Below are 24,113 nucleotides of genomic sequence, written 5' to 3'. Positions count from 1 at the left end.
GACACAACCTATAACATGCAATTCTCATAGCTCGGATTCTGTATTTGTTGTAACAAGGCTTGATTTCTGTAGGAAAGCTCATTGAGGAGCAAATTATCCGGTCTCTGTTTGGAATTCCATCTGTGGGTCACTGTAAAACCTTGCTGTCTGGGTGTGCTTCTCAATGTCTTTAACAATGTCCACCTTAGATGAACAACCGCATTTTCTTTTTCTTGAATAGTGGTCAAATATTCAGGCTTTTCCCTTTCATTTTGATTGTCATGTCACAAACTTTGGTTCATGTAACATGATGCATTGGTTGAAATTTGAGGAGGAAAAGCTTTGCAGTCAGATCACCTTTGCTCTCCATGTAAAATGATGAGCATCTACTTGGTCAAATAGTAGGAAAAGGCGCCTTTTTCTGGCCTCAATTTGAAATTGTATTGAATCCTCGATGGACATTTTTTGCTTCCTAAAGAAATACTTACTGATTGCTGTAGGTGAAGATGCCTCACCTTCAGTGGATGTAGTGATGGGTTTAGTATCTGTCATGGTCAGGGTCACAGGTCGCACCGTACTGTGATGGGGAGAGGGTGCCAAAACTGGAGTAAAATGGCCAGGCACTTTCCCTACTACTTGACCACTGCTGTTAGGCTACAAAACAAAACCAAAAGAATGCCTTGTGAAACATACACATTGAGTTCAAGGAACCTACCCACCTATCTTAGGGTTTTCCAGAATGCCCATCACCATAGTACCTGTGTACTGCAATGCACCATTCTAACAAAGCTCTGAATGTTTTTGTGGTACTTGCAACAGGCAGGTCCCTCCTCAGGTAGTACATGCTTAAGTAGCTGTACTTTCTGGTAAGCCTTCTTTCTTTCTGGATGCAGTATGCATCAGATTGTTTCAAAATATATTTGCTGTTCAGATAGTGGCCGTAAACCACAGTAAATCCCATGATAGCAGAATTAAACTGACCAGGCATAGGCCCTACTGTGTGAAGTATCAAGAGCAAATGAATGATGCAAAACCTCTGTTTTCACATGCCATACCACCCTGGCTTGGAGCACAACCAAGACTTGACCACAGTTGTCCACAGAGATTACACATACTGGAAGACTAACTAATAATTCACATGTTTGGGAGTGAGGGAGAGTGTTAGGATACTATGCACTATAATGCATACATCATAACATCTGGCCAAGAGTCACCTACCAAAAACACAGAAGTGTTTCATAATGGGAACTTGCCAAATCAAGAGCATAATAAATGAAGACACTTCTTTCACAGATACAAGAGGCAGTCTGCACATGACCTTATTCTACAGGACATCAAGGTAATAGGCTACTTTCTGCATATAGGTGCATCTGAATTTAGCAATATTCACTGCTATCTGTGTTTTTCCAATGCTTAAACATGCCATGGACATTCTGCATGACTGAAAATACTCTTGAAGTAAAAATTAGGAAGATGTACTTGCTTTTTGAAGAGTGGCTGACAACTTTTGTCTCAAACAGACTGTATATTCTGTGAATCGTAGATATTTTAAAATACAGCCATGCAAAGTAAAAAATAATGCAAATCCTATTATCAGAAAGATCTTTTCAAAGATAACTCAGATAAAGAAATGGACTGATAAAGGACCTGATTCAACTGAAACAAGGAAAGGTTAAAAGAGGTAAGTATGACTATGGTAATGAAATAATAACTGGGCTGAGACAATTACTGCAAGTACGTGCAGAGTATAAATACAAAGAAGAGGAAGGAATTATTTGGAAAGTACAGGAAGTATAAACCAGGGGTAATGGAATGAAATCAAGAAGGAGGAAATTTAAAATTAATAGCAGGAGAACTTCCTGGCAGTATGATCTACTAGACTTTGAAAATGCCCCCAGGGGAGAGTCTTGTTCTTTGGGACATCTAAACCTAAGCTAGAAAAAACATCAGAAAATATAAGTGAGAATGAAGACCATTTTGTATTCATAGGAACATTGAGCAGACTACTTCCCGCTCTAAAATCACAAGACTTACAATGAAAAGTAACAGTAAAAATGTACACTAATGAGAAGCGGCCAACAACCGATCCCTCCAGGTGAAAAAAGTCACCCCCTAAACGTAACAGTATGTTTGGGCTTGTGTTGGTGTGCGGGTGGGGACAAAAGAGCCATGGAATCCCAAGATCTTACAAATACAGTAACTGGGTGATATTTACCACTTTTTCATTCATGTTTCTATTTCCATAAGCCAAGAAGTTACTAGTAGGAATTTAGTAATGGGAATATATTCAGCTGTCAAAGATGCTTCAAAATAAGATAGCAGCATGGATTCAAAGGAATTACAATACTTTCACAAATAATAAAATTTCCACAAATAACTGGCATGTTACATTAAGTTTTATTCACTAGGTGAAACTTAACAGTTAGATTTCCCTTATTATGTGTTCTCAAAACGAAAATGAGTTGTTGCAGAATTTATACAAGACAATTTCTAGAGAATAATGCAGCCTAAAAGTTTACTAAGCATCTGCTTTCATCCTTACATGACTAATGGATCCTAAGTGGGAAACTCAGTAATTACAGAAACCTTTTCTCAATAATACAAATTACATCTGTATATTACAACAAACAGTCATATATGAAGTATGTATCAATAAGCCCACATTCTTTGAAATATATCTTAGCAGCAGTTTAGGGAATTTTGTTTTGCAGGCTCCATTTTAAAGGCCTGACAACCTCTAAAACCAGATCCCTCGGCAACAAGAAATCTGACTCCACCTGCCTTAGAACAAAATGAAAATTTTTGCTAATCTAAAATCAGAAAATCTCTAGGAGTTACCTAAAATAAATTTCCCATACAAATTATCCAAGATGCCCCAAAACTTAGAGGCAAGTATCTCCATTCAATGGCTGCAAGTTGTACAGAGTTCAGCTTGAGACATCTTCATGTTGAAATATTAATAAAACATGCTCTGTTGTAGGTAAGGGAGCCATGACACAGTTTGAAGTATCTGTGGGGAAAACTGTCAGAAATAAGAGCAGGCCTTATGATAAACTTTTCTCTAAAACACCAAAATTCTTGCCCATAAGACCTGTTTGCTATGTTGGACTAAATTTTTGGTATGTTTCTGGGAAGCCTGCTGCAGAGGCAAGCTCCCTCTCCTACCCTGGCAGCCCAGCTGCCCACACAGCCTCCTGGAGGAACAACCACCTCTCAGCTGAGTCTGGTAGCTCCTAGGAGGAGTCACTGACCTGTGACCACAGGGCTACCTTAGGAGCCTTAGCTCATGTGGTGTGCTAACAAATCACAAAAAGAATTGAGAAGCCCTTACCAAAAAGACCAACTTTTATTAAAAACTAAGAAAGGATATTCCAGGGAATTTATGGATTAAAACAGCCAGCATCATCAACTTCCAAAAGCAGCTCTGTCTCCAAAGCCAGACTTGAATGAATTAGAAGGACACAGCTGGAGACCAGGACGATTTACAGCTATGTATCACCTTCTACTGTTCCCTAGTGATCTCAATCAACAGGAATGCAATGGCTCACATGGACTCCAGCTTATTCTTGAGCATATGGTCCAAATGAGCAAACCCTTTCTTTGCTGAGTTATCAGACAAAGAATATACTTATAGCCCATTATCACGTAAACCATGTTTTTCCTTGTGTAATACATAGCAGTGTAGTACATCACCCCCCTTAATCCAAACAGAGAGTGAAATCTTGTCCTTGTTGAAATCCACAGACAATTTGCTAGTTATTTCAGTGGATGTGGTTTATGACCACAAGTGTCCACCTTCCAATTTCTCTTCTTTTTCAAATGTCTTCTTAAATGGTAAGTGTTGTTCCATATCTGTCCTACATGTAACACTGAGTGCAGACACAACAGAATGAAACTGAGGTCTGCAACCTCTAGACAGAAAAATACCTTCAAAATAAAAAAAGGGAAAATTGTTACTTCAATGAGTTTAATTCTTATGGTTCCAACCATAGTTGCCCATCTCTTCACAATTTTATCACGTTGTCACACCTCCCCAACTATTTTCTGACAACACTTCACGATTTATTCTGCTTTTTGTTTTTGTCATCTTTAACATCTGGTCTTTTCCTTTTCCAAGTAATTAATCTCTGTTTTCACATTTGAAATAACATTTGTTTTAAAATTTTGCATTAATGTCAAATACTGTGTATTATAATAACAGTTCAGATATTATTGCTTGGCAAACAAGACACCACAAAAAGGGATAAGTACATACAAGACAGAGCTTGATGTACTACGTCTAAGAACCTAGCTTCTCCCCCCATACTGAAAGTTTCCTGTATTTAAATTTTTAACTAACCTTCGCTGTCCGTAAGCACACACCTACCGTGACTTTCATATCTATGGTTATTTTTAAACAGTCCTAGCTGTCTTTCAGATGTGAACTAAGATCCTCCCTTTGACACAGTTTGTCATGAGTAATGGTACAGATTCATGAGTTATGGTGCAGATGAAATTTTCCTAAAACTTCAGTGTTTTTCCTAGGTTTGCTACATTTGAAAACAGAATTTATAAAAAGTAGTCTCATGCTTCCCCAAATTCTGTCACATGAATGTCACTCACAAGAAAACTTCCTGAAATGCCTATACTTGTCTTTCTTGCACACAGTGAAAAACAGCGAAGCAGTTAACAAAACTGATGTTATCACAATTAGTGTGCAGCTTATAATCACAAAGTAGTCCTAAATAAAGAGATCACATAATTGTCTCAGAGTTACTGCTTAGACCTGTCTTCAGACTGATGTTGGCATTGCTCAATTCAGACTTCTATGGTTATTTTTGCAAATGTAAAACTAGAAGTTTTTGAAATAAAGGTCTAGAATCTGGACCATGGCAGCTGACAGTAGTGCAAGCTCAAGAACACTGGCTCTCTTGGATCTCTCAAGTTCTCTGTCCTGCTACAAGTTTGCAGTGCAAAGAGGGAAACCATTTGGTCAGAAATAGCCTACTGAAATTGTCAGTTCATAAACTTATTGAAAACTGGCTGCTAGGAACAGCTTCTGTGCCCTGTTCTCCTTTTGACTTTTGCAGTTACGTCAGAAGATATTTTAGCATGGAAACTACATATATATTTGGACAGTATGCATATGAATTATAAGTGCAAATATTTATAGCACATCATTTAATACAAACTAATTTTATCCTTACTTAAAGTCAGTTCTACGTTCTATTTCCAGTTTTCCCTGAAGAGTTTCTTAGAGAAAAACGTGTTACAGGTGAAAAATCAAATGTTATCATCAGCTAGGGCATCAATATATCTTTGTGATGGATTCACAAACAGAGATTTGACACCTGAGGCATAAACCACAAGCAAATTGCATGGAGGCAGGTGTCTTAGGCAAACAAACTGTGTATTTGAAAATGGGAGAGGGAAGGAGGCAAACACAATGAAGGTCTAGCAAATTTAGCCCAAATTTATGCAGGTATACATTTTTCTATTGTTGGAGTAGAGGCTAATTTGATTTTCAGATGTGCTACATTTTATAGCGTTTTAATTCACATCATCCTGAATTGCCTCAGATTAATAAAATCATGTGCCCAAAACCACAGATGACTTATATTCACTGTCATATCTGTTACAAAACTCAGATTGCCACACTGCTTATATTTTATTGTGTGCACTATACACGGTTTTGGTTAATCTTTTGGTCTGAATTCTGAAGAGAAACTTGTAACAGATACAAATACCGAATTTCTTAAAATCAGGATTCACTATATTTGTTTTCCCTGCTGGGATTTTACTAACATATTTGTAATTAGTAATTAATCAACCTTCTCTTAGATTTTTATTTACATATTTGCCCAAATATCATCACATTTACATCTTAAATCTTCATTTACATTTTAGGACAGTGTTTTGTCATGTAGCTCACTACTTCCAATGTCAAAAAAATCTTTCCGATGCCATAGTAAAATGGCAGCACAAACATCTACATATGAGATATCCAAACATAGCAGAAATTTGACATATCTACGAAACAATTCAAATAAACTATTAAGTTACTTAAATGTTAAAATATATTTTATGTTTAAATTTGCAGAGTAAATTTTTTACAAAATAATTGAATTATAATTCTAATTTCCAAACAAAATAACTATGATTTTCCTTGGAATCTTAAATACAAAGCAACTTCAAAGAAATACTCAAAAAGCCAGAAATCAAGTTAATCCTGTGTATGTCCTAGGTACTCCTACATATGACACTGTGTTAGGCATTTGAGAAAGAAGTTTCAGGGCTGAATAAAAATTACATTATTCCAACTAACCACTACACTTGGAGGATAATATATTTGCATCTCAAAACACGGGGGTTTCAATAGAAAAAATGTGTTTCCCAAGAAGGTTACCCTACTATAGCCAGCTAACCAACGAATGAGTGTAGTTTAGTCAAACTGAATGCAGTGTGTTTGGAAATACCCTGTCACTCAATTCCCCTCAACAGTTACAGTCCCTTGTAATGGCCAAGTTCTGATACTATAGGGAAAAATGTTACTGCAAAACCCTACAGCAGTGTAGTTTTGAGACCAATGATGGAATTTTGTTGATGAAGCCATAGAAGATCCAGTTCACATTTTAGGTTCCTGCTCATGGACCAAGTATCTTTTTTTAAGAGATGTCTGCTAGCCACATCTATGAACTACAATCATGGCTGACAAGTTCCGTATTTGTGAGTCCATGCCATTGTGGTCTGTGACATCCACAGAGGGTGACAGTTGTTTCAGGAAATATGCAAGTAAAAGAAACTGGAAGAAGTATCTTCAATTTTTCTAACTCTCCTCCTCTTTTTTTTTCCTTTTTTTGGTTATATGACACAAATCCAACCATTTACCTCACCGGAGCTTTTGCATAGGGCACCCTGAAGTTACATCAACTGTAAAAATTCAATGGCCATGTTAGTCTCCCACTGGAGACAGCTCAATGATACAGGAGGCAGTTTCATCAAGTTTGCAGAAGACACAGCCTCAAGTTATTACCTATATGAGTAATATAACACAGTGCCTTTGATATTCTGCTAAGCAGAAGTGAATGGTATTATTAGAGCACTACCAGTGAGACTGTAGAAGGTACTGTAAGACAGCTCCTCCACAGGTTGAATCTGGTGGGTTCCATAAAACATTTGTTTAACAAGAAGCAAGGCTATACAGATTTAACTTCTGTTATTGAACACTATGGTAGCAACAGAAATGTACTTTGCCTTTTTATAGTGACCCTCACCACTTTTCATGAGGATGAATCTCACTAGTTTCCATACCCTTGCAACCTGAGTAACTCATTGCTACAGCACATCTTACACAGACCTCACCGGGAGATGCCACACAAAAGCTTCAGGTGGTGTGACAGGTAGCTACCTGTCTGCTGAGGAATTAGCTTTAGAAAAAACATGTTGCTGCCAGTTCTTGGCTGACAACATCACTTCTGTACTACTTTCTGGGAGAAATCAAGGTGTTGACTTTGATCTATAAAGCTCTGAATCTCATCCATTTGGGAAAGCATTTTCCTCTTGATGTAATGCTGCTGAAACTAAGAACAACTGCAGAGCTTCAGCAACCCATGTTCAAACACAGATATCATAAGGCATCCATCCTAAATCATAATTTTATCTGTGAGCTCACAAAATCTGAATTATTTGTCAACAGGCAGAGCACAACAAAACATCCAGCCCTCCTCGTATATTTCCTTAACAACAGGTAAGTCCCTGTTACACAAGCATGGGAAAGCAAATCTCTTAAAAAGATAAATGTTCAGAAGATATCTTTGGGTTAAATGGTTTTCATGCACTCTGGAGACCTATACCTGTGCATTTAATAAACTAGAAATGAGCGAACTAAATGCGAAGTAATCATTTATGACTGCAATTAAATCTTTAAATGCCTTGTTAGTAGATACAGCTAAATTAGTAGTTTCTCTCTGTCCCCCAATTATCACACAGTATCACAGTATGTTTGGGATTGGAAGGGACCTCAAAAGATCATCTAGTCCAATCCCCCTGCTGGAGCAGGAACGCCTAGGTGAGGTCGCACAGGAATGTGTCCAGGCGGGCTTTGAATGTCTCCAGGGAAGGAGACTCCACAACCTCCCTGGGTAGCCTGTTCCAGTGCTCTGTTACCCTCACTGAGAAGAAGTTCTTTCTCAAATTTAACTGGAACCTCTTGTGTTCCAGCTTGATCCCATTGCCCCTTGTCCTATCATTGTTTGCCACTGAGAAGAGCCTGACTCCATCCTCGTGGCACTCACCCTTTATATATTTATAAACATTAATAAGGTCACCCCTCAGTCTCCTCTTCTCCAAACTAAAGAGCCCCAGCTCCCTCAGCCTTTCTTCATAAGGGAGATGCTCCACTCCCTTAATCATCTTTGTTGCCCTACGCTGGACCCTCTCCAGCAGTTTCCTGTCCTTCTTGAACTGAGGGGCCCAGAACTGGACACAATATTCCAGATGGGGTCTCACCAGGGCGGAGCAGAGGGGAAGGAGGACCTCTCTTGATCTACTGACCACCCCCCTTGTAATACACCCAAGGATGCCATTAGTCTTCCTGGCCACAAGGGCACAGTGCTAGCTCATGGTCATCCTGTTGTCCACCAGGACCCCCAGGTCCCTTTCCCCTACACTGCTCTCTAATAGGTCATGCCCCAACCTATACTGGAACTTGGGATTGTTCCTGCCCAGATGCAGGACTCTACACTTTCCCTTGTTAAATTCCATCAGGTTATCCCCCGCCCAACTCTCCAGCGTGTCCAGGTCCCGCTGGATGGCAGCACAGCCTTCTGGCGTGTCAGCCACTCCTCCCAGCTTAGTGTCATCAGCAAACTTGCCGATAGTACACTCAATTCCCTCGTCTAAATCATTAATGAATATATTGAATAATATTGGCCCCAGTACTGACCCCTGAGGCACTCCACTAGATACTGGCCTCCAGCTGGACTCCGCACCATTGACCACCACTCTCTGGCTTCTCTCTTTAAGCCAGTTTGCAACCCACCTCACTACTCTATTGTCTAGACCACACCTCCTCAATTTAGCTGTGAGGATGCTGTGAGGGACTGTGTCAAAGGCTTTACTGAAGTCAAGGTAGACCACATCCACCGCTCTGCCATCATCCATCCACCTTGTTACATTCTCATAAAAGGCTATGAGGTTGGTCAAGCATGACTTACCCTTGGTAAAGCCATGCTGACTGCCCCTAATGACCCTCTTATCCCTGATGTGCCTTGAGATGACACCAAGGATAAGCTGTTCCATTACTTTCCCAGGGACAGAGGTGAGGCTGACCGGTCTATAATTACCCGGGTCCTCCTTCTTGCCCTTTTTAAAGACTGGAGTGACATTTGCTTTCCTCCAATTCTCGGGCACCTCTCCCGTTTCTCAAGACTTGGAAAAAATGATGGATAGCGGTCCAGCAATGACTTCAGCCAGCTCCCTCAGCACCCGCAGATGCATCCCATCTGGACCCATGGATTTATGGACATCCAGACTACTTAATTGTTCCCTAACCCAGTCCTCATCGACTAAAGCAAATTCCTCCATTAACCTGGCTTCATCCGGGGTCTCAGGGGTACAGGCTTCCCCAGGACAGCCTCCAGCGGAGTAGACAGAGACAAAGAAGGCATTCAGCAATTCTGCCTTCTCTGTGTCTTCTGCCACCAGGGCACCCACCTCATTCATCAGTGGGCCTACATTGCCTCTGGTATTAGTTTTATATGCTATTTATATGCAATTAAAACTAGTACATTGTCATATTCAATCTTCAATTATTTCTCAAAAATTACAAAGAAAGAGTTGTCCAAGAAGCTGAAAACTATTAAATGTGAATAAATAAAGGTACTAGCTACATCAAAGAAACCACATGCACACGTCTCTTGTGTCAACTTATTCTGCTAGTATTCTCCCAGGAACTGACATGAACCACTTTGACCAGCCCAAACAGAGCCTCCCTCCTCGTTGCTAAATGACTGCAGTTATTGTACTGAAGAATGAAAAAGCATCTGCCCGGCATTCCTGAAGAATGTACCTATCTTTCATTGAACAAAAATGTAATGTCCCAGTCCATTATGAGAGGAAAATAAGTGGCCTCACCAGCTTCCAGAAGCAGCTCTTCTCAAGCAGTTCAGATATTTCTGTCTCCAGATAAAGAAAAAAACATTAAAAATACAAAGCTGCACACTAGCCCACATTGCAACAAAGTAAGTTTTAATAGCCCCAGGAATTTTAGTCACTATGTGGACAGCAGTTCACTTGGACTGTTGTACATAACAAGTGCAAGCCTTTTATTGTAAGAAGAAAAAGGTCCAGTATTTAACACCTCCAAATTGGAGGCATTTTTACTATACCACTGAAAACTGCAGATTTCATAAAAAATATCACAAAATTTGATTTAACTTTACGTGTAAACTGTTGCCTTCATAATCCAAACTCAAAGAGTTTGCAAGATTGTCTACTGCTATTTGGTTGGTTCAGTCATCTAAAAAAAAATCTCACTGATGCCAGGACGTTCCTCAGCAGGATACACCTGAACTATTTTCTCGACCATCATTTCCGTCATCACACTTGCTGACCCTTCTACAATTCACCACGCCTTAATTAGGAAATCATTCCATTTAACTTGACAGGGCATTAAGTTTGGAGCTTTTGGTTTTGACTTCAGACACACAAGCGGTGGTGTGCTTGGTGATTTTTTCAGGCTCACTGGAAGCCTGATGTTGATACTGTATATTGATTCATACACTCCTGATTATTAATGCATTTCAAGTGTGTACAGATTTGTGTGTGCACATGCACGTGTGTATACACACACAGAGGAGGTAATATTTTCCAAGATTTAAAGATTCGCCCATCTGGAGTAATTCAAAAAGGAAATACATGTTCAAAATTTGTGGTAACTCTGAAAGTCTTGATACACTATAGCTGGATAAACACCATAGGTGGATTAGACACATAGCGATCAATCAGTTTTCACTGAAATTTAGAGTGAGTAACCACTATCCATTTTACTGTGGAAAGACCAGCAATCCATCATAACACAGATATATACACACACAATCTCATACAGGAACACGAGTGCTTAGCTAAGGAGAAAAGATTTGAAACAAGTATAACAAAAAAGAACTCAGCAAAATTACTTGATTAGTGGAAAGTACAGCAGTTCTCAAAACTTGGGAACTTCTCAGACCACTAGTTTTGCTCTAAGTCCAGCTCTATATTAAACAAGGTTCATTTCTGTTCAATACACGTGTTTATTTATTATCCAGATTGAACAGGATATACAAGGCAGATAAGCATGAAACTGACAGCCACGGCAAGCTTTTGTTCGGGATCATCCATTGCTGAATCATTTTTTACTGCAGCCAAAGGGCCTGTTTGAACTTCCTGACTGTTCATCACACATAATTTGGAGTATTTATCATTACGTCAAGAAAATTGCCCACTGCTTCCCACTGTGGAAACCTATGGGAGCTCTATATCTTTACACTAATTTTACTTAAAGTATTCCATTGAATAGCATGACTGTCTCACTATAATCAGTGCAGCAGTAATGTAATTAATCTCAAAATTGCTGTGGGGAGTACAAGGCATCTCAGTTGCTTGTCGTAACAATCTACATTAGTGTATTACTGAAAGATGTTGGGGAGGAACAGTTCATTTTAGGTAAATGTTGTCAGGGTATCCATCCTTTCTATTTCTAAGGCTGAAATTAAAACTATAATCATAGTTCTCCTTTTGAAATCCAAATTAGTATGTTTTGAGGTGGGAAAGTATAATTAAATTTGATGTGCTATTCATACAGATGCAGTTTTGCATTTTATAATAATTAAATTTGTTTGAATAAAAATTCATGTTTTATTTAGAAAAGAAAAACTGGTTTGGCTCAAAGCATGCCATTGTATCAGAACAATTCCCTTTTGTCATTGAAACTTCACAGACAGCTGCTGCTTCTTTTCTTAAGCAAAAAATTATTCTTGCTTCTTTACTTCTTGTACGGCTATCCTTTAACTGATCTATTCAGAGACATTTTGATAGGGCATACAGCTCCTCTAATGTACAGCACATCTCAGAGGAGAACCTTGAAGAATTAAATTTAAAATAGATTCCACTAATAATAGCAATTAATGGTAATAAATTGTGGAGAAAAGCTGATGCAGATGCCTGGAATCTCATACTTGCTGTTGTTTAACCCCATTCCCGCTTCTCAAGAACATGAAATTAAATGAAAAACATTACCCTAATATAAAGGTTAAAAAGCTGATGAAAGTAGTAAATTGAGGCAAATTTTGCCTGTTATTCCCTATGGTGTCACAACACAAGAGTAGGAAGTGTTTTCAGTTTACTACTACTCTGAAAAAGCCAGCAGAGTAAAATTTTATCTTTTCTGGTCTAAAGATTTATCTTTCAAATACAGACCAGGAAAAGAGTAAAGCTTCTGTTGGGCAAAGAGCTGATAACATTTCTCCTGCTCAATGAATATACTCCCCAATGTTAAAATCACAAGACAGCACATTTGTCAACCATCTGAAAGTTAGATACTTGATTTAGATATTGTATATTTTCAGCGATGATCCAAAGGAGAACACTGAACAATCCAGAGAGATTATCACCTAATCTGCTCTTTCAATATATATAAGAAATCAAAATGTAAGTTAAACAAGCACTGAATAATTAAAGAAATGCATACAAGTAAGGGCCTGATTTTCATTTGCATAATTTCTCCCTTAATAGTGTCTAATTAAGACATCAGTTTAAAAAAAAATCCATCAGAACTCTAAGATTTTCTGCATTGAATTAACGGTAAGGTCTTTTCATGGATGTCTTAATTAGACTTTGTTATTCATGGAAATTTTACACAAATTAAAATCAGGTTCTGCATGCAACATTCCCAGCTGGGTTTCAGCAAAAGTTCTATATGGGCCTGAAAGACTTCCAGTCCCTGCACAGATAGCAATTTGTATTCTAAAGCCAACATATTACGTTTTTACTTTGTGGTTTTATTTTGTATTAATATTGTAATCAAGAAAAATCACATGGTTAAGACTTCTCCTTTCAAAGTATATTTGGGGTTTATGGACCCACTTTTTTTTTTAAATACTTAGAAAGTCATGTAGCTGGGCCAGGGCACTAGGCAATGGGGACAATAGTCACAATGCACAGCCCAGATGGACCATATCTGTTATTCAACATTAGAAAGTTTGATTCAGTTTCAAGTTTATTTCTGTTGTACTTGAAAAACATGCTGAAAGACCTGTTATTATAAGTGAAAAACAAAACAAAACAAAGCCCAAAACAAAATGCTGTCACAGCAAGCCTATCGTCCCTGATAAGACAGACCTTCCAAAGGAACCTGAATCTTAGGAGCAGGAAAACCTGACCATAGTCTCTTCAGTTTGCAGTCCCAAGGCTCTTCTGCAAAATATGCTACAGCATAAGCTACAGGACTCCACGGGAGCCTTTCAGACAAGGCATCAAAAATAAATAACAGCCTGAGCAGCAAAGATTGCATTACACTGACACTGGAAATATTCCAAGTATTGACAGACCAAGTCTCAATTATGGTTTATCCTGTAGTGTAGATCACATACCAATGCTATGTGCTGATGCTATCATGGAAAGCAGTTTTGCACACAGCCCTTCACAAATTACTTTGCTAATGAAAACCATGTTAGTTTCCCGCATTAGATACAAGTCTGAATCAGTGCAGCAGCCATGAACTCACCTGTTACTGCACAGTCTCTACAAAATGAAGAAAAAAACAATTTTGTGGGTCTGTGCTGTGTTCACTACAGTAATGTCTTAGTACCTGTGCAAAAAAACAGCAGGTGCCTACAGAACAGGAAAAGCATTACCTTGGCAGAGGTTATTTTCATTGTCAGTCTGTAAATATACCCGTATGTCCATGCATGTGCATGTGTGCATGTACATATCAGCGGACTCCATACTCCATCCTGCAGCAGGAGCTTTGTCTCTGGGGGCCCTGCACAGCCACAGAGGCTCCCAGCCTGCAGGAGGGGTGCGGGATTATGACCTCTCCTGTTAGTGCTGCTGGATTGTTCAGTACAAGTATTTTTCTAATGCTTCACAGAGGAACAGTGAGTGGATATTACTAACCTGCACCCTTTATTCAACCATGCTGAACGCGAAAGGTTGGTGAGCCAGTTCCCAGTTTGTTCTGACACCAGAACTAGTGAGATACTGGTCTAGACACCCTGGAAGACACACATTCCTCATAGGATTTATTTTGGATGGTTCACATTGTTTTACAGTACCTGGCTAGTCTGTGGGCTGGACGGGTCATAAGAAGGTACATAATTCTTCAGAGTATCCTGAGGATTCAGGTGAGGAGGATATCTGATCGTTGGATGAGAGAAGTAGCTAGACGGGGCAGGAGGGAGAATAGCTTGTGCTGGAAATGGCAATGGTGAAGGTGGAGGTGGAGTTCTAGTTGAGATGACTGGAGAAGAGAAAATAAAATTTAAATTATTTTGTACCTTGTTTCTTCTAAAATTCTTCATTTCTGTATTTCAACAAGAAACATAAAAAGTCAGTTATAAATCAGTACACTGCACTCGCGCTTCATGGCATCTTTACAGAAAAACTTTATGTGTCCTTCCATCACATTATCCCAAGAAACAGAAAGTGCTAATGTTTCAAATTCATAAATACTGTATATTGTTTTGAATTTGTGAGTTATGCCACCATATTTTTTCATTTTTTTCTTTAAACAGCCATAATTCTCCGATGTAAAAGACATTTCAAGCATACAGTTTTTCCACTTGGAACCCAAATAAACAAGTGTGTTACACAATAAATAAAATCTACACTTTTATTCACAGCACTCCAACAGAGGAGAGCAAAGTCACTAAGTCCTAACAAACAGTTAGCGATTCCTCACTGCATTGCATTCTGCCTGCCTTATGTGGAAAAGGGGTAATTACTCATCAATAATGCCATTAATATTAGCTGACCTTTGTGAAGATGCTAATGAATGTTCAATTTCAAGGCATGGGAAATCAATCCATCCAATAAAAATAACTCGGACAAACAAAAAATTATCTACACTATGCATATTTTTCTTTGCATTCTCTTTCTTCCCAGCCCCTACAAACACACACTTCTCTATCTGCAGACTGTATGTAATGTCTAAACAACCAGCAATATTTTCACAGCAAAAGGAATGTACAGCATGTCCTGCTGCTGCCCAGCCATTAAGATGTAAGTGGAGAGTGCTGTTCTATCACACTGCACTATAACTCACTTTCCACCTTTATTACACATCTAGAGGGCACCTACTTGGCAACATATTAAAAAGCAGGTACTGAATTCAATGAAAATGGAGAAAAATACAACAAAGTTTTAATTTTCATTACTGGGAAGGTACAAAATCAGGTCTGTATAAGCAAGGTATTTTATAAACTGCTCATGGTTCTATACTTTAACAGTACAAGCACAGCAACACTGCTCTTCTGGACCATCTCCCATATTTGGGGGTTTTCCAGCTTATTTTTTAAAATACTTGTTATTTTTGAGCTGGGACAAAGTTGTAGTTTGCCCAAGAAAAAACAACAGTAGGAATGTTCCAAAATTGCTGCACTCGGTAATCAAAATCTTGCAAATCCCAAAGCCATTGCCCACTGACATAGTAGAATAGGCTACACAGACAGAAATCAGGTTTTCTAAGCAAGTACATGGCTCATCTACAAATTAGGTTACAACTGTTTCCCAAGTACATATATCTAAAAATTATACACTAAAGCAAACAGAAAGATCTACACATAAGTATAGGGACAAAAATAATCATGGAAACTTCTTTGGTGACAGGTTCATTTTAATCACAGCCCCATCAGTTCAGTTAAATCATTAAACATTAGTTACTGCTGTGACATGTGGGAGCTGTGCAAAACAAACACAAGTGAGCAGAAATCAATTCCTTCCATTTCACTCATCATCTATGACATGCTTGAGTATTTGCTGATAGTGAAAACCCTACAGAGACCACAATGAGTCCAGGCTCACTTTCATATTTCAAAATAAGTAGATGTTAGAGGCAAAATAGTTTTTATACATGGACTGAAAGAGAAGAACTTGAAATCATGGAGAAATCACAAAACAGAAACTTATCAAAACAGAGCTGCATGTTAAAGAAAAGAAGAAAGACTCCTCAAATCTGTTTTACTCCTCTAGTCACCCAGCTCTGCTCAAGCAATGAATCCCTTTATATGGAGTTAATAAGAAGATATGATGAGCTGCTCAGATGAGATTTCTGAGGATGGTGTTCTCATCTGACGAATCAGGGTCATTCTCATCTCTAACATTAAACAGACCATGATGCTGGAATTCCTGATAAACCCTCAAGATAACACGCACTCTGTCGCATTTCAAGTGTTTCCTCCACACTTGCAGTGAAGTTTTACTATGGATTTACCATGGATTTCAGAAAATAGATATTGAAAAGTATTTATCTGGACTCTATCAGAACATTCAAAAGAAGCATTGGTCCTTATTTTGTTGGGTCACATAGTGAATGCAGCTGTGCCTCCTCTTGTATAATAAATCCTACTTATCCCGGTATTTAAATACAACATAATCATAGCGACAATAATAAAAAGATAGGTAGGTAGAAGGAGGAAAGATGGGGAGGATTTTTCTTCTGTTAGTTTCCCCATGTGGTTTAAGGCTTATTTTATTCAATGGCTAATCCTAAATTCTTTCGAGTGACTTGCAGCAGTCAGACTACCTGAACTGAATTTAATGAGCATTCCTACAAGGATACTCCAACCTCTTCCATTTCTACTCTCATCAGTATAACAAATGGGATTAGCTCTCTAAGAAAGTCTCTAAAAATGCATCAGAATCTGATTGTAGGAAAGGAGAAAAGACTAAATGTGTGTGGAGGTATTTCTTCCTCCTCCATGACCCTCACCACTGTGTGCAACTCCTGGGATTCCTGGGTGGTGATGCTGGGGAAAAGTGCTCAGTCTTGGTGAAGAATCCTGGGGAGAAGTAGGACTAAACAAAGGTTTTTCAGGTTTCTTCATTGTAGGAGAAGACATATCTGCAACAGAAAAACAATGGAACAGTGACATTAGCTTAGAAACCTGTCTCAGGACACATCATTTTGTAGACTGAAGATATTTATTTTTACTGCTCTTCCATATATATTGTTTGGTGACTCAAATCCCCTGTGACCAATAAACTAATTTTAAACTATCGCTTTCAAACTTGAGAATGAATAATAATCCCCTAACTGGTCTTTGTCCTACAGAAACTACATTCCTTTCATACCAGACAAACCAAACAGTGAAAAAATGCATGTCTTCAGAACCTCCCTAGACACTTCTCAGCTTTCCAGAACATCAACAAATCATCTGCTCCTTCAACAGCCACATAATCTTTATTGCATTTTTTAATGGAACACCTACACTCAGGTGTGTAGGGTAGCTGCCATACACATGCCAGTTTATGGTATTTATATTTTGTTATTTCAAAACCCATCCCTTGCCCTTCCCAAAAACCAAGGCGAAGCCAATTGCCTAAGAATAAAGGATACTTTAACTTCTCTATCTCATATTTTCCAAGTCTCAAGTACAGCCTTCCCACCTCTTCCTTTCAGTTTCCCCATCAACGAAAACATCTCTTTAGAGCTCACTGAGTGAAGATAGAACACTAGTAGGAATAAATGTATGATTTCCACCATGCAGGGTTACTGATACTGCATAAAGCAAAATCACTGGATTCTTTCTGAAATTTTAAATTAATTAAGCAACATTTGTTGTACTTTGCACCAAATTATTTCAAAGTTAAATAAAATGTTTTTATGGGACACACATCAATGTCTTTAAGGGTTCCATTTCAAATCAATGGAACTAACTCATGTTTAAAGGACAGGTCATTTCTTAAGTACTTTACTGGACTAGGGGACTAGGACCACGTTGCAGCTGACTTTCCTACATTCACCATGTTAGCTTTTATAGTGATTTTGGCACTTTTCATACTGACACACTGTAATGTGCTATTCTGGGGGACATAAAATCATCTTGGAAGTCAAAGACAGGCCTGTAAAATGTGAGCACCTTAATGAGACCAAGTTGGACCAGTGCTTTCTGAACTGGCTGGAGTTCAAAGTGGGTTTTCACCGTGAAAGTTGTACTTATAGCAGGACCCATTAAGCTGAGAGACTGCTTGTCTGCTCTGCCTGCCCTGTACAGGCACTGGCACTAGACCCAGAGCAGACTCTGCTTGTGCCCCTTCGCCTTCCCCCACAACTCCCCTGCCCCCTTTTGGTCCTGACTACTAAGTTTGCTGATTTCCAAGATACATTGCAAGGTTCATCTCTTCAAGAAGTTGGCTGAGAGAAGATTTTCTTCAGGAGAACACTCAGGAAGAGCGAGGAATTTCTTTACAGTAAAGCAATTCAGCACTTATTCACTTTTAACAGACATGACAAAGGTTACTCTAAACTTTTTTATTATACTGTTCTGTTGCAATTTTACGCTGTTATCAAAAACACTGAGTGCTGACAGATGCATCTCTAGCCATCTTATAAAAATTTGGGAAATAAATTGTTGTTGAGGAAGAAAAAAGAGAAATATTTTGTTTATTTGAATCTAACAGAAGGTAGCAAAAACAAAGTTGCCAAGTGGTTACGGTTTTGTTGAATACATTCTGCCAAGTTAAGAAATAATTTTTAAAATTGCAAGACCGAAATGTTTGGAATTGTGTTTTGCATAGGCAAACCATGATAAGAAGGTAAATGAATTCTGGAATTATTTTCAAATATATCATTATGTTTCATTTCCTGCTCAAAAGACAGCCCTAGCTTCTTCATATAACACTCTAGTTCCATCAGAGCAAGAAAATTCTCACATGTCCACAACAGACATAGGGTTTTATAGAAGCCCAGGACAAAATTATTGAGCTCTTGTCTTTGTATCATGGTTCTATGCATGCACAAACTTTGTCTGCAGAAGCGCAGCAGTGTTACACTCTCAGAAAAAAAGGTAAGTATGCCTAATATACTGCTTGTAGACACACCCTCCCACTACAACTCTGTGATTTTCAGTAGTTGTCACATAACTTACCAGTGACCAAATATCTTGTTCATTTTACCACATACACGCAATCACAAATGAGAGAATTTACAAACAGTTTACTTTTATTTCAAATTAGAAGTACTGCATTTCTGTCTCCCTAAGGAAAAAACAAACCATGGGCTGGAAGTGGAAAATCTTTTCCTTATGTAAAGCTCATATTTAACAGAAAACTCATGAAAGAAAAAGCTGCCTGAGTCTTTAACATCTGCACATATCAGCAGCTCTGATTTCTGGAATGCAACAGAGATTTAATTTGTTTGGTGACTGTTACTTCATTTAAAAAAAAAAAAAACAAACAACAAAAGTTGTTGCATTTTTTATAAACAAAATGTTTCAGTTGCTTTAAAGAAGTATGCTATATAAAGTGCAATGTAATCAGAGTATCCATTAACCTCCCATCACTAGTTTGAAAAGAGTGTACTGAAAAAGAGATTGGTGAGTATGATAACCCTAGAGCTTGCTTTAAACATGTGTAACTTATTCCTGGCCCTACTTTACGGAACTAAGAATTGTAGATAGCACACAGAAAAAAGACAGCAAAAATTACAATGCAAGCAGAATGAACTTCTCACACTGACTGTTTCCCCATCAAGGTGAATGCAACTGGTAGTCAGGAGCAGAGAATTCAGCACTGCCATAAAAACACTCATTACCCACCAAAACAGTGACTTTAACATACACTGTCCAGCACACCAGCATGAAGCACTTTCAGAAGAAGTTTCATTATATACGGCACATAGGCAACCTCAAGGGATAACGGCTGAAGTGCAGGCAGAAGCCTCCCTGTTAAAACAAGGCACTTTGCATTGAGAAGTAATTCAGAGAGCCCCTTTCCCCCAAAGGCCCCGTGGCTCTCCCCACATGTGCCCAGCCGTCATGTCAGAGCGTTCATGCTCCTGCTTCTGTCAAATAACAGATGCAGCCAAGAGGGCAGGCGGAACAATAACTGTTTGTATAGATTAAGAAGAAAGGCTGCAGCCATTTCCTCTTAAGCCAAGAGAGGAGGCTCAGAGATTTAATAGGAATACACACAAGTAACATTTCTTTGGAGAGTTACTATTTACAAAATTGGGGGTGGGGGGGGGAAGCAGTTTTTCACTGTCTTTAGTTCTGCTTGTAAGCAGCAGTGCCTTTAAATCAAGCAGAATAACTCAATGTGGCAGTGAAACTTCATATGATTTCACTAGTAGCTTATACATAGTAGAAAACACCCATTTTTCTCATTTTAAAACTTGTCTTATTTTTTCCACATCATGAGATATAGTCTAGTAGCTATATAGAGATTAGTTATACACTGATAACTACAGAACAAATGAGAAAAAATAGGCCACTTGCTCTATGTCTGTGTCAAAATCTCAGAAATAAGATTCCAGCCTTCATTATTTGAGAAAGAAAATAAAACAGTTTCAAGTGTGATTTATTTTTAGACTTTTGGAAAAAATGCGAAGTACAGATGAAAAGCAGAAAGATGCCAAAAGCACTTGGACAAAGTTATCTAAAGGTCAACACTAGTCAGACATTGTGTCCTGTCCTGCTGAGAATTTCCCTCAAATGTGAAAAACAGGCTTTTGTTTTGTTTTGGTTTTAATTCCCAGTTTCAAATCACTCTTGCCTATATTCTCATATTACTGTACGTATGAACACAAACAGGGTGGCATGTTATACATTTTAAAGCATCACATCAAAGAAAAAATGGCTTATGTCAATAAAAAGTTACTAGGCCATCTCATCTCCCAATGAGGTAAATCTGCCTACCTAGGAAGGCAGAAGAGCTGCTGTGAAGCATAGCATATGCAGCCTGTTCATCAGCAGCTTGCACAAATGGTGCTCAGATGTATAGCTCTTCAAGACAGCCCAAGGCAACAATTTTGATCAATTCTAACGTGATAAAATCCTGCAGGGAGAGTGTGCAGATATGTGTATACGTCAGCCTTTAATTAAACTATTTTTCACTTCCAAAGAACCTTAAGAAACACAAACGAGACATGAGTTTTGGCAACTTCTTAATCAAAGCAAAGACTGTCTTCCTCAGTCTAAAGCAGCTTGTCATCCAGGCAGTTCCCTGTCACCTTGGCACACTAGTTGGCAAGCCAACTGTGAGGAGAGCACAGCTGGAATTGAGCAGTGATCCAGGTCAAGTTCAGACATCCACCTGTCTGTTTCTGGACACTTGATCTGCCTTCTTCATCACCAAAGCATGGCAGCTTCTCCTTCTTGTTCTTGAGACATGCTCATGAGCAGAGTAAGAATAAATCATTAACAAATAGTAAATATCTTTTAATCCAGTTTATTCTTTAATTTTTCCTACTGCTTAGTTTCAAAAGCCTTTCTTTACAAGGTGCACTCCTGTAGACAACAATCTCTAAAAAATTCATTTACAACTCATTAGTGTAGTATCACCTCCAGAAAGAGCAAGATAAAACAATGTTCAACTTGCTGTATAGATAAACATAGTGAAAAGCCATGGAGTCCATAGCACCACTGGCAAGCTATAAGAGGCATCCTTTCAGGCTACAGTTTTAAATGAACTGCTTTTTTACAAGAGACAGGACCTGGGATAATTTCTTATGGCAGGATATACTACATACATCACACCCAGCTGGACCTCACTCTCCACCACATCTGGTAGATACACTTGTGTAAAGTGCGTGCGAAAACGTAAGTAAAATTTTAAGTTCACATCAGAGAGTTGGGTGATGGTAACGAATCATGACAAATCACATTGCACTCAGGAGAATCAGTTTTGTTTTACACCTGTGCATGTGAAGAAAAAGCAGACCAATTCTGCACAGGCAGAGCCAGCATCACCAATTTTCAGATGTGCTCAGTCTGATTTCCTTTAATACTGTAAGCATTCTGTATGTCTCAACTGTACATCACGATAAGGCACCTAACATCGAATATTGACAGCTGAGTGATTTTAAAGTACAACCACCTCTCATTTGCAAGAAAAAGGCTTTTCTATATCTGTCCTAAAGACTTTGCACTGGGGCTGAGTGGAAACTAACAATCCTGAAAACCAAAACATGTTAATTCATCTATCTTCTTTGCAAAAAAAAAGGAATGGTGACGTATTATTTTGTGAATAAATAGGAAAGAAAGACAGATGTGCCTGAGCAGTTTGGTGTCTGAGATACTTGGCACCTAGAACAGAGAAACACGTTCTGTTTAGCATCAGTCAGCAGTCATGCTTTGCATCTAGCTCTCCCATCATTCTAATCTGTGCTGTATTCATTGGCTTGTTGGTGTCTCACTCCCCCTCACTGTAAGTTTTTTCTTGGAACAGAGAGAAGCCTTCATAAAAAATTTAATTATTTCCATGAAAAATTTAGTTCTGATGTTGTTTTTCTGATTAGAAAATCAACAAAACGAACAAACAAACAAATAAGGATCTGTTCTGTTCCATGACTTTCTGAGACACATATAACAATTCTCAGTGTGAAGGCCTTTGTACTTGCTTTTGAGAGAAACATTGAGGTCTCACATGAACATATATATGCATGTTACTTAGCAGTTAGAGAGTTCTGAACTTGAGGAGCAGCCAGTGTCAAGGTTTGAAGAGAACTGCTCTTCTCCCATTTAAAAACCTGATCTCCATTTCCTTTTTGCCTCTACATTGAGTGTAGTAAAGCATTTTACATATGAATATTTGATACAAGGGTAGAATGTTTCAGTGTACAAAGATTTGATAAACTTCTATCTTCAAATCAGCCTACTAAGGGCCAAAGTTACTTTCACAGGCACACCCCAGATATTGCACCATGCTCAGGGCTAATCAAACACTCTGTTGTGCTGTTTTGACATTTCATAACAGAGAAACCATTTCAGTGTACTATCTTTCATGATTTGCAGTGAAAAATATAAGAAGAGGAGCTAGACTAGAATTTCTTCCAGTGCCATTTTCAGTACTGCAAGCTGATGAGAAAAACACTACAACAAAATTGCAATTCAGAAAAGCTATGCTAAAACCGAGGTAAATTTCTTACTATAGAAATGGTATTATTTTCTTGTTCCTAGTTCCTCTATTCATCTTTACTAATAAAGTACACCATTTTATTTTGCACTGTTCAATAAGCATTCTCTTATTATACATAAGAGAAGAAAGTGATGCGAGAACTTTCAGACAGACAACTGAAACTAAGAGTCAGAAATCCTTTAGATGGAGTAAACATGTCGGTCTTCTCATTGTTACCCACACGCAAACTTCTGGAATACTGTATTCCATTGCCAACAGTTACATTCTGTGGGATGTGTTAACCTTGATGATTTTCTTTTTCTCATTGGAAAGAGGTTTGAACAAAAGATAGAATGTTTTTATCTACCTTCCCTAATATCTCACAGGATCGGGGCGGGGGGGGGGTGGTGGAGGTTTAGGGGCAAAGGAGTGGAAAGATATGTATTCAATATTAATAAGCATTAATATTGAATACGTTCACATCAAAAGCTTCCTTATCCCAAAGTAATTTCAAAATATGTTTGACAGTAGATTGGGACATATGGACCTAATCCCATAACAGTTGTTTGACAGTGTCATATAAAATGTAAGTAATTAACTGACATACTAAAGAGATTATTCCTATTTAAATTTACATCTATTCCCACCAGGATTAGGCTGAAACTATGGCACATTGTTCTGCAAGAACAGTGGGCAGGAATTCTTCATTCTCATCCTTCAAACCCACTTTGCCACTCCTCATCAGCAAGTAACAGTAAACCTTCCAAAAAAGGTTCATAATCAGAACAACTGTGTTATCATACCTGCACTACTCCTTCTGAGGAGAAAAATATTGTTTTTTTCCATGCATTGATCTGCAGGCATAAAGCTGGCCAGCCTTCCTCACCTTACATGCCTCATACTAGAAACACTGTTGTGGGACCCCCAAGCCACAAGGGCCACCATGAAGACCATGGGGAGCTGGGGTATTGTTGTTGGAGGGAAATGAGAATGTCCCCACCAGCTCCACAGTGACCCATGGGAGATAGTGGTAGAGGGCCTGACTTAGTCGCTGCAGCCTCACT

The 24,113-nt window shown here is 38.6% G+C and overlaps 1 protein-coding gene across 16 annotated transcripts in view; it reads right to left on the bottom strand.

Moving 5' to 3' along the window:
• NFIB (nuclear factor I B) overlaps window positions 1-24,113 on the bottom strand; it is a 279,066-nt gene that overhangs the window by 29,539 nt on the left and 225,414 nt on the right. For 6 of the 16 annotated variants that reach the window (XM_071802714.1, XM_071802717.1, XM_071802720.1 and 3 more), the window contains 3 exons: window positions 16,925-17,056; window positions 14,271-14,455; window positions 468-633 (listed from right to left, as the gene is read on the bottom strand). In XM_071802714.1, coding sequence (XP_071658815.1) covers window positions 468-633; window positions 14,271-14,455; window positions 16,925-17,056 — 483 coding nt within the window. The remainder of the gene's footprint in view (window positions 1-467; window positions 634-14,270; window positions 14,456-16,924; window positions 17,057-24,113) is intronic. The other 10 variants (XM_071802722.1, XM_071802723.1, XM_071802726.1 and 7 more) reach the window with 2 other exon arrangements.

This window comes from Patagioenas fasciata, chromosome Z (genome assembly GCF_037038585.1).
Source record: "Patagioenas fasciata isolate bPatFas1 chromosome Z, bPatFas1.hap1, whole genome shotgun sequence".
Lineage (NCBI taxonomy): Eukaryota > Metazoa > Chordata > Aves > Columbiformes > Columbidae > Patagioenas > Patagioenas fasciata.
Note: the sequence above shows the minus strand (reverse complement) of the source record. Positions and strands in the feature narration are given on the sequence as shown.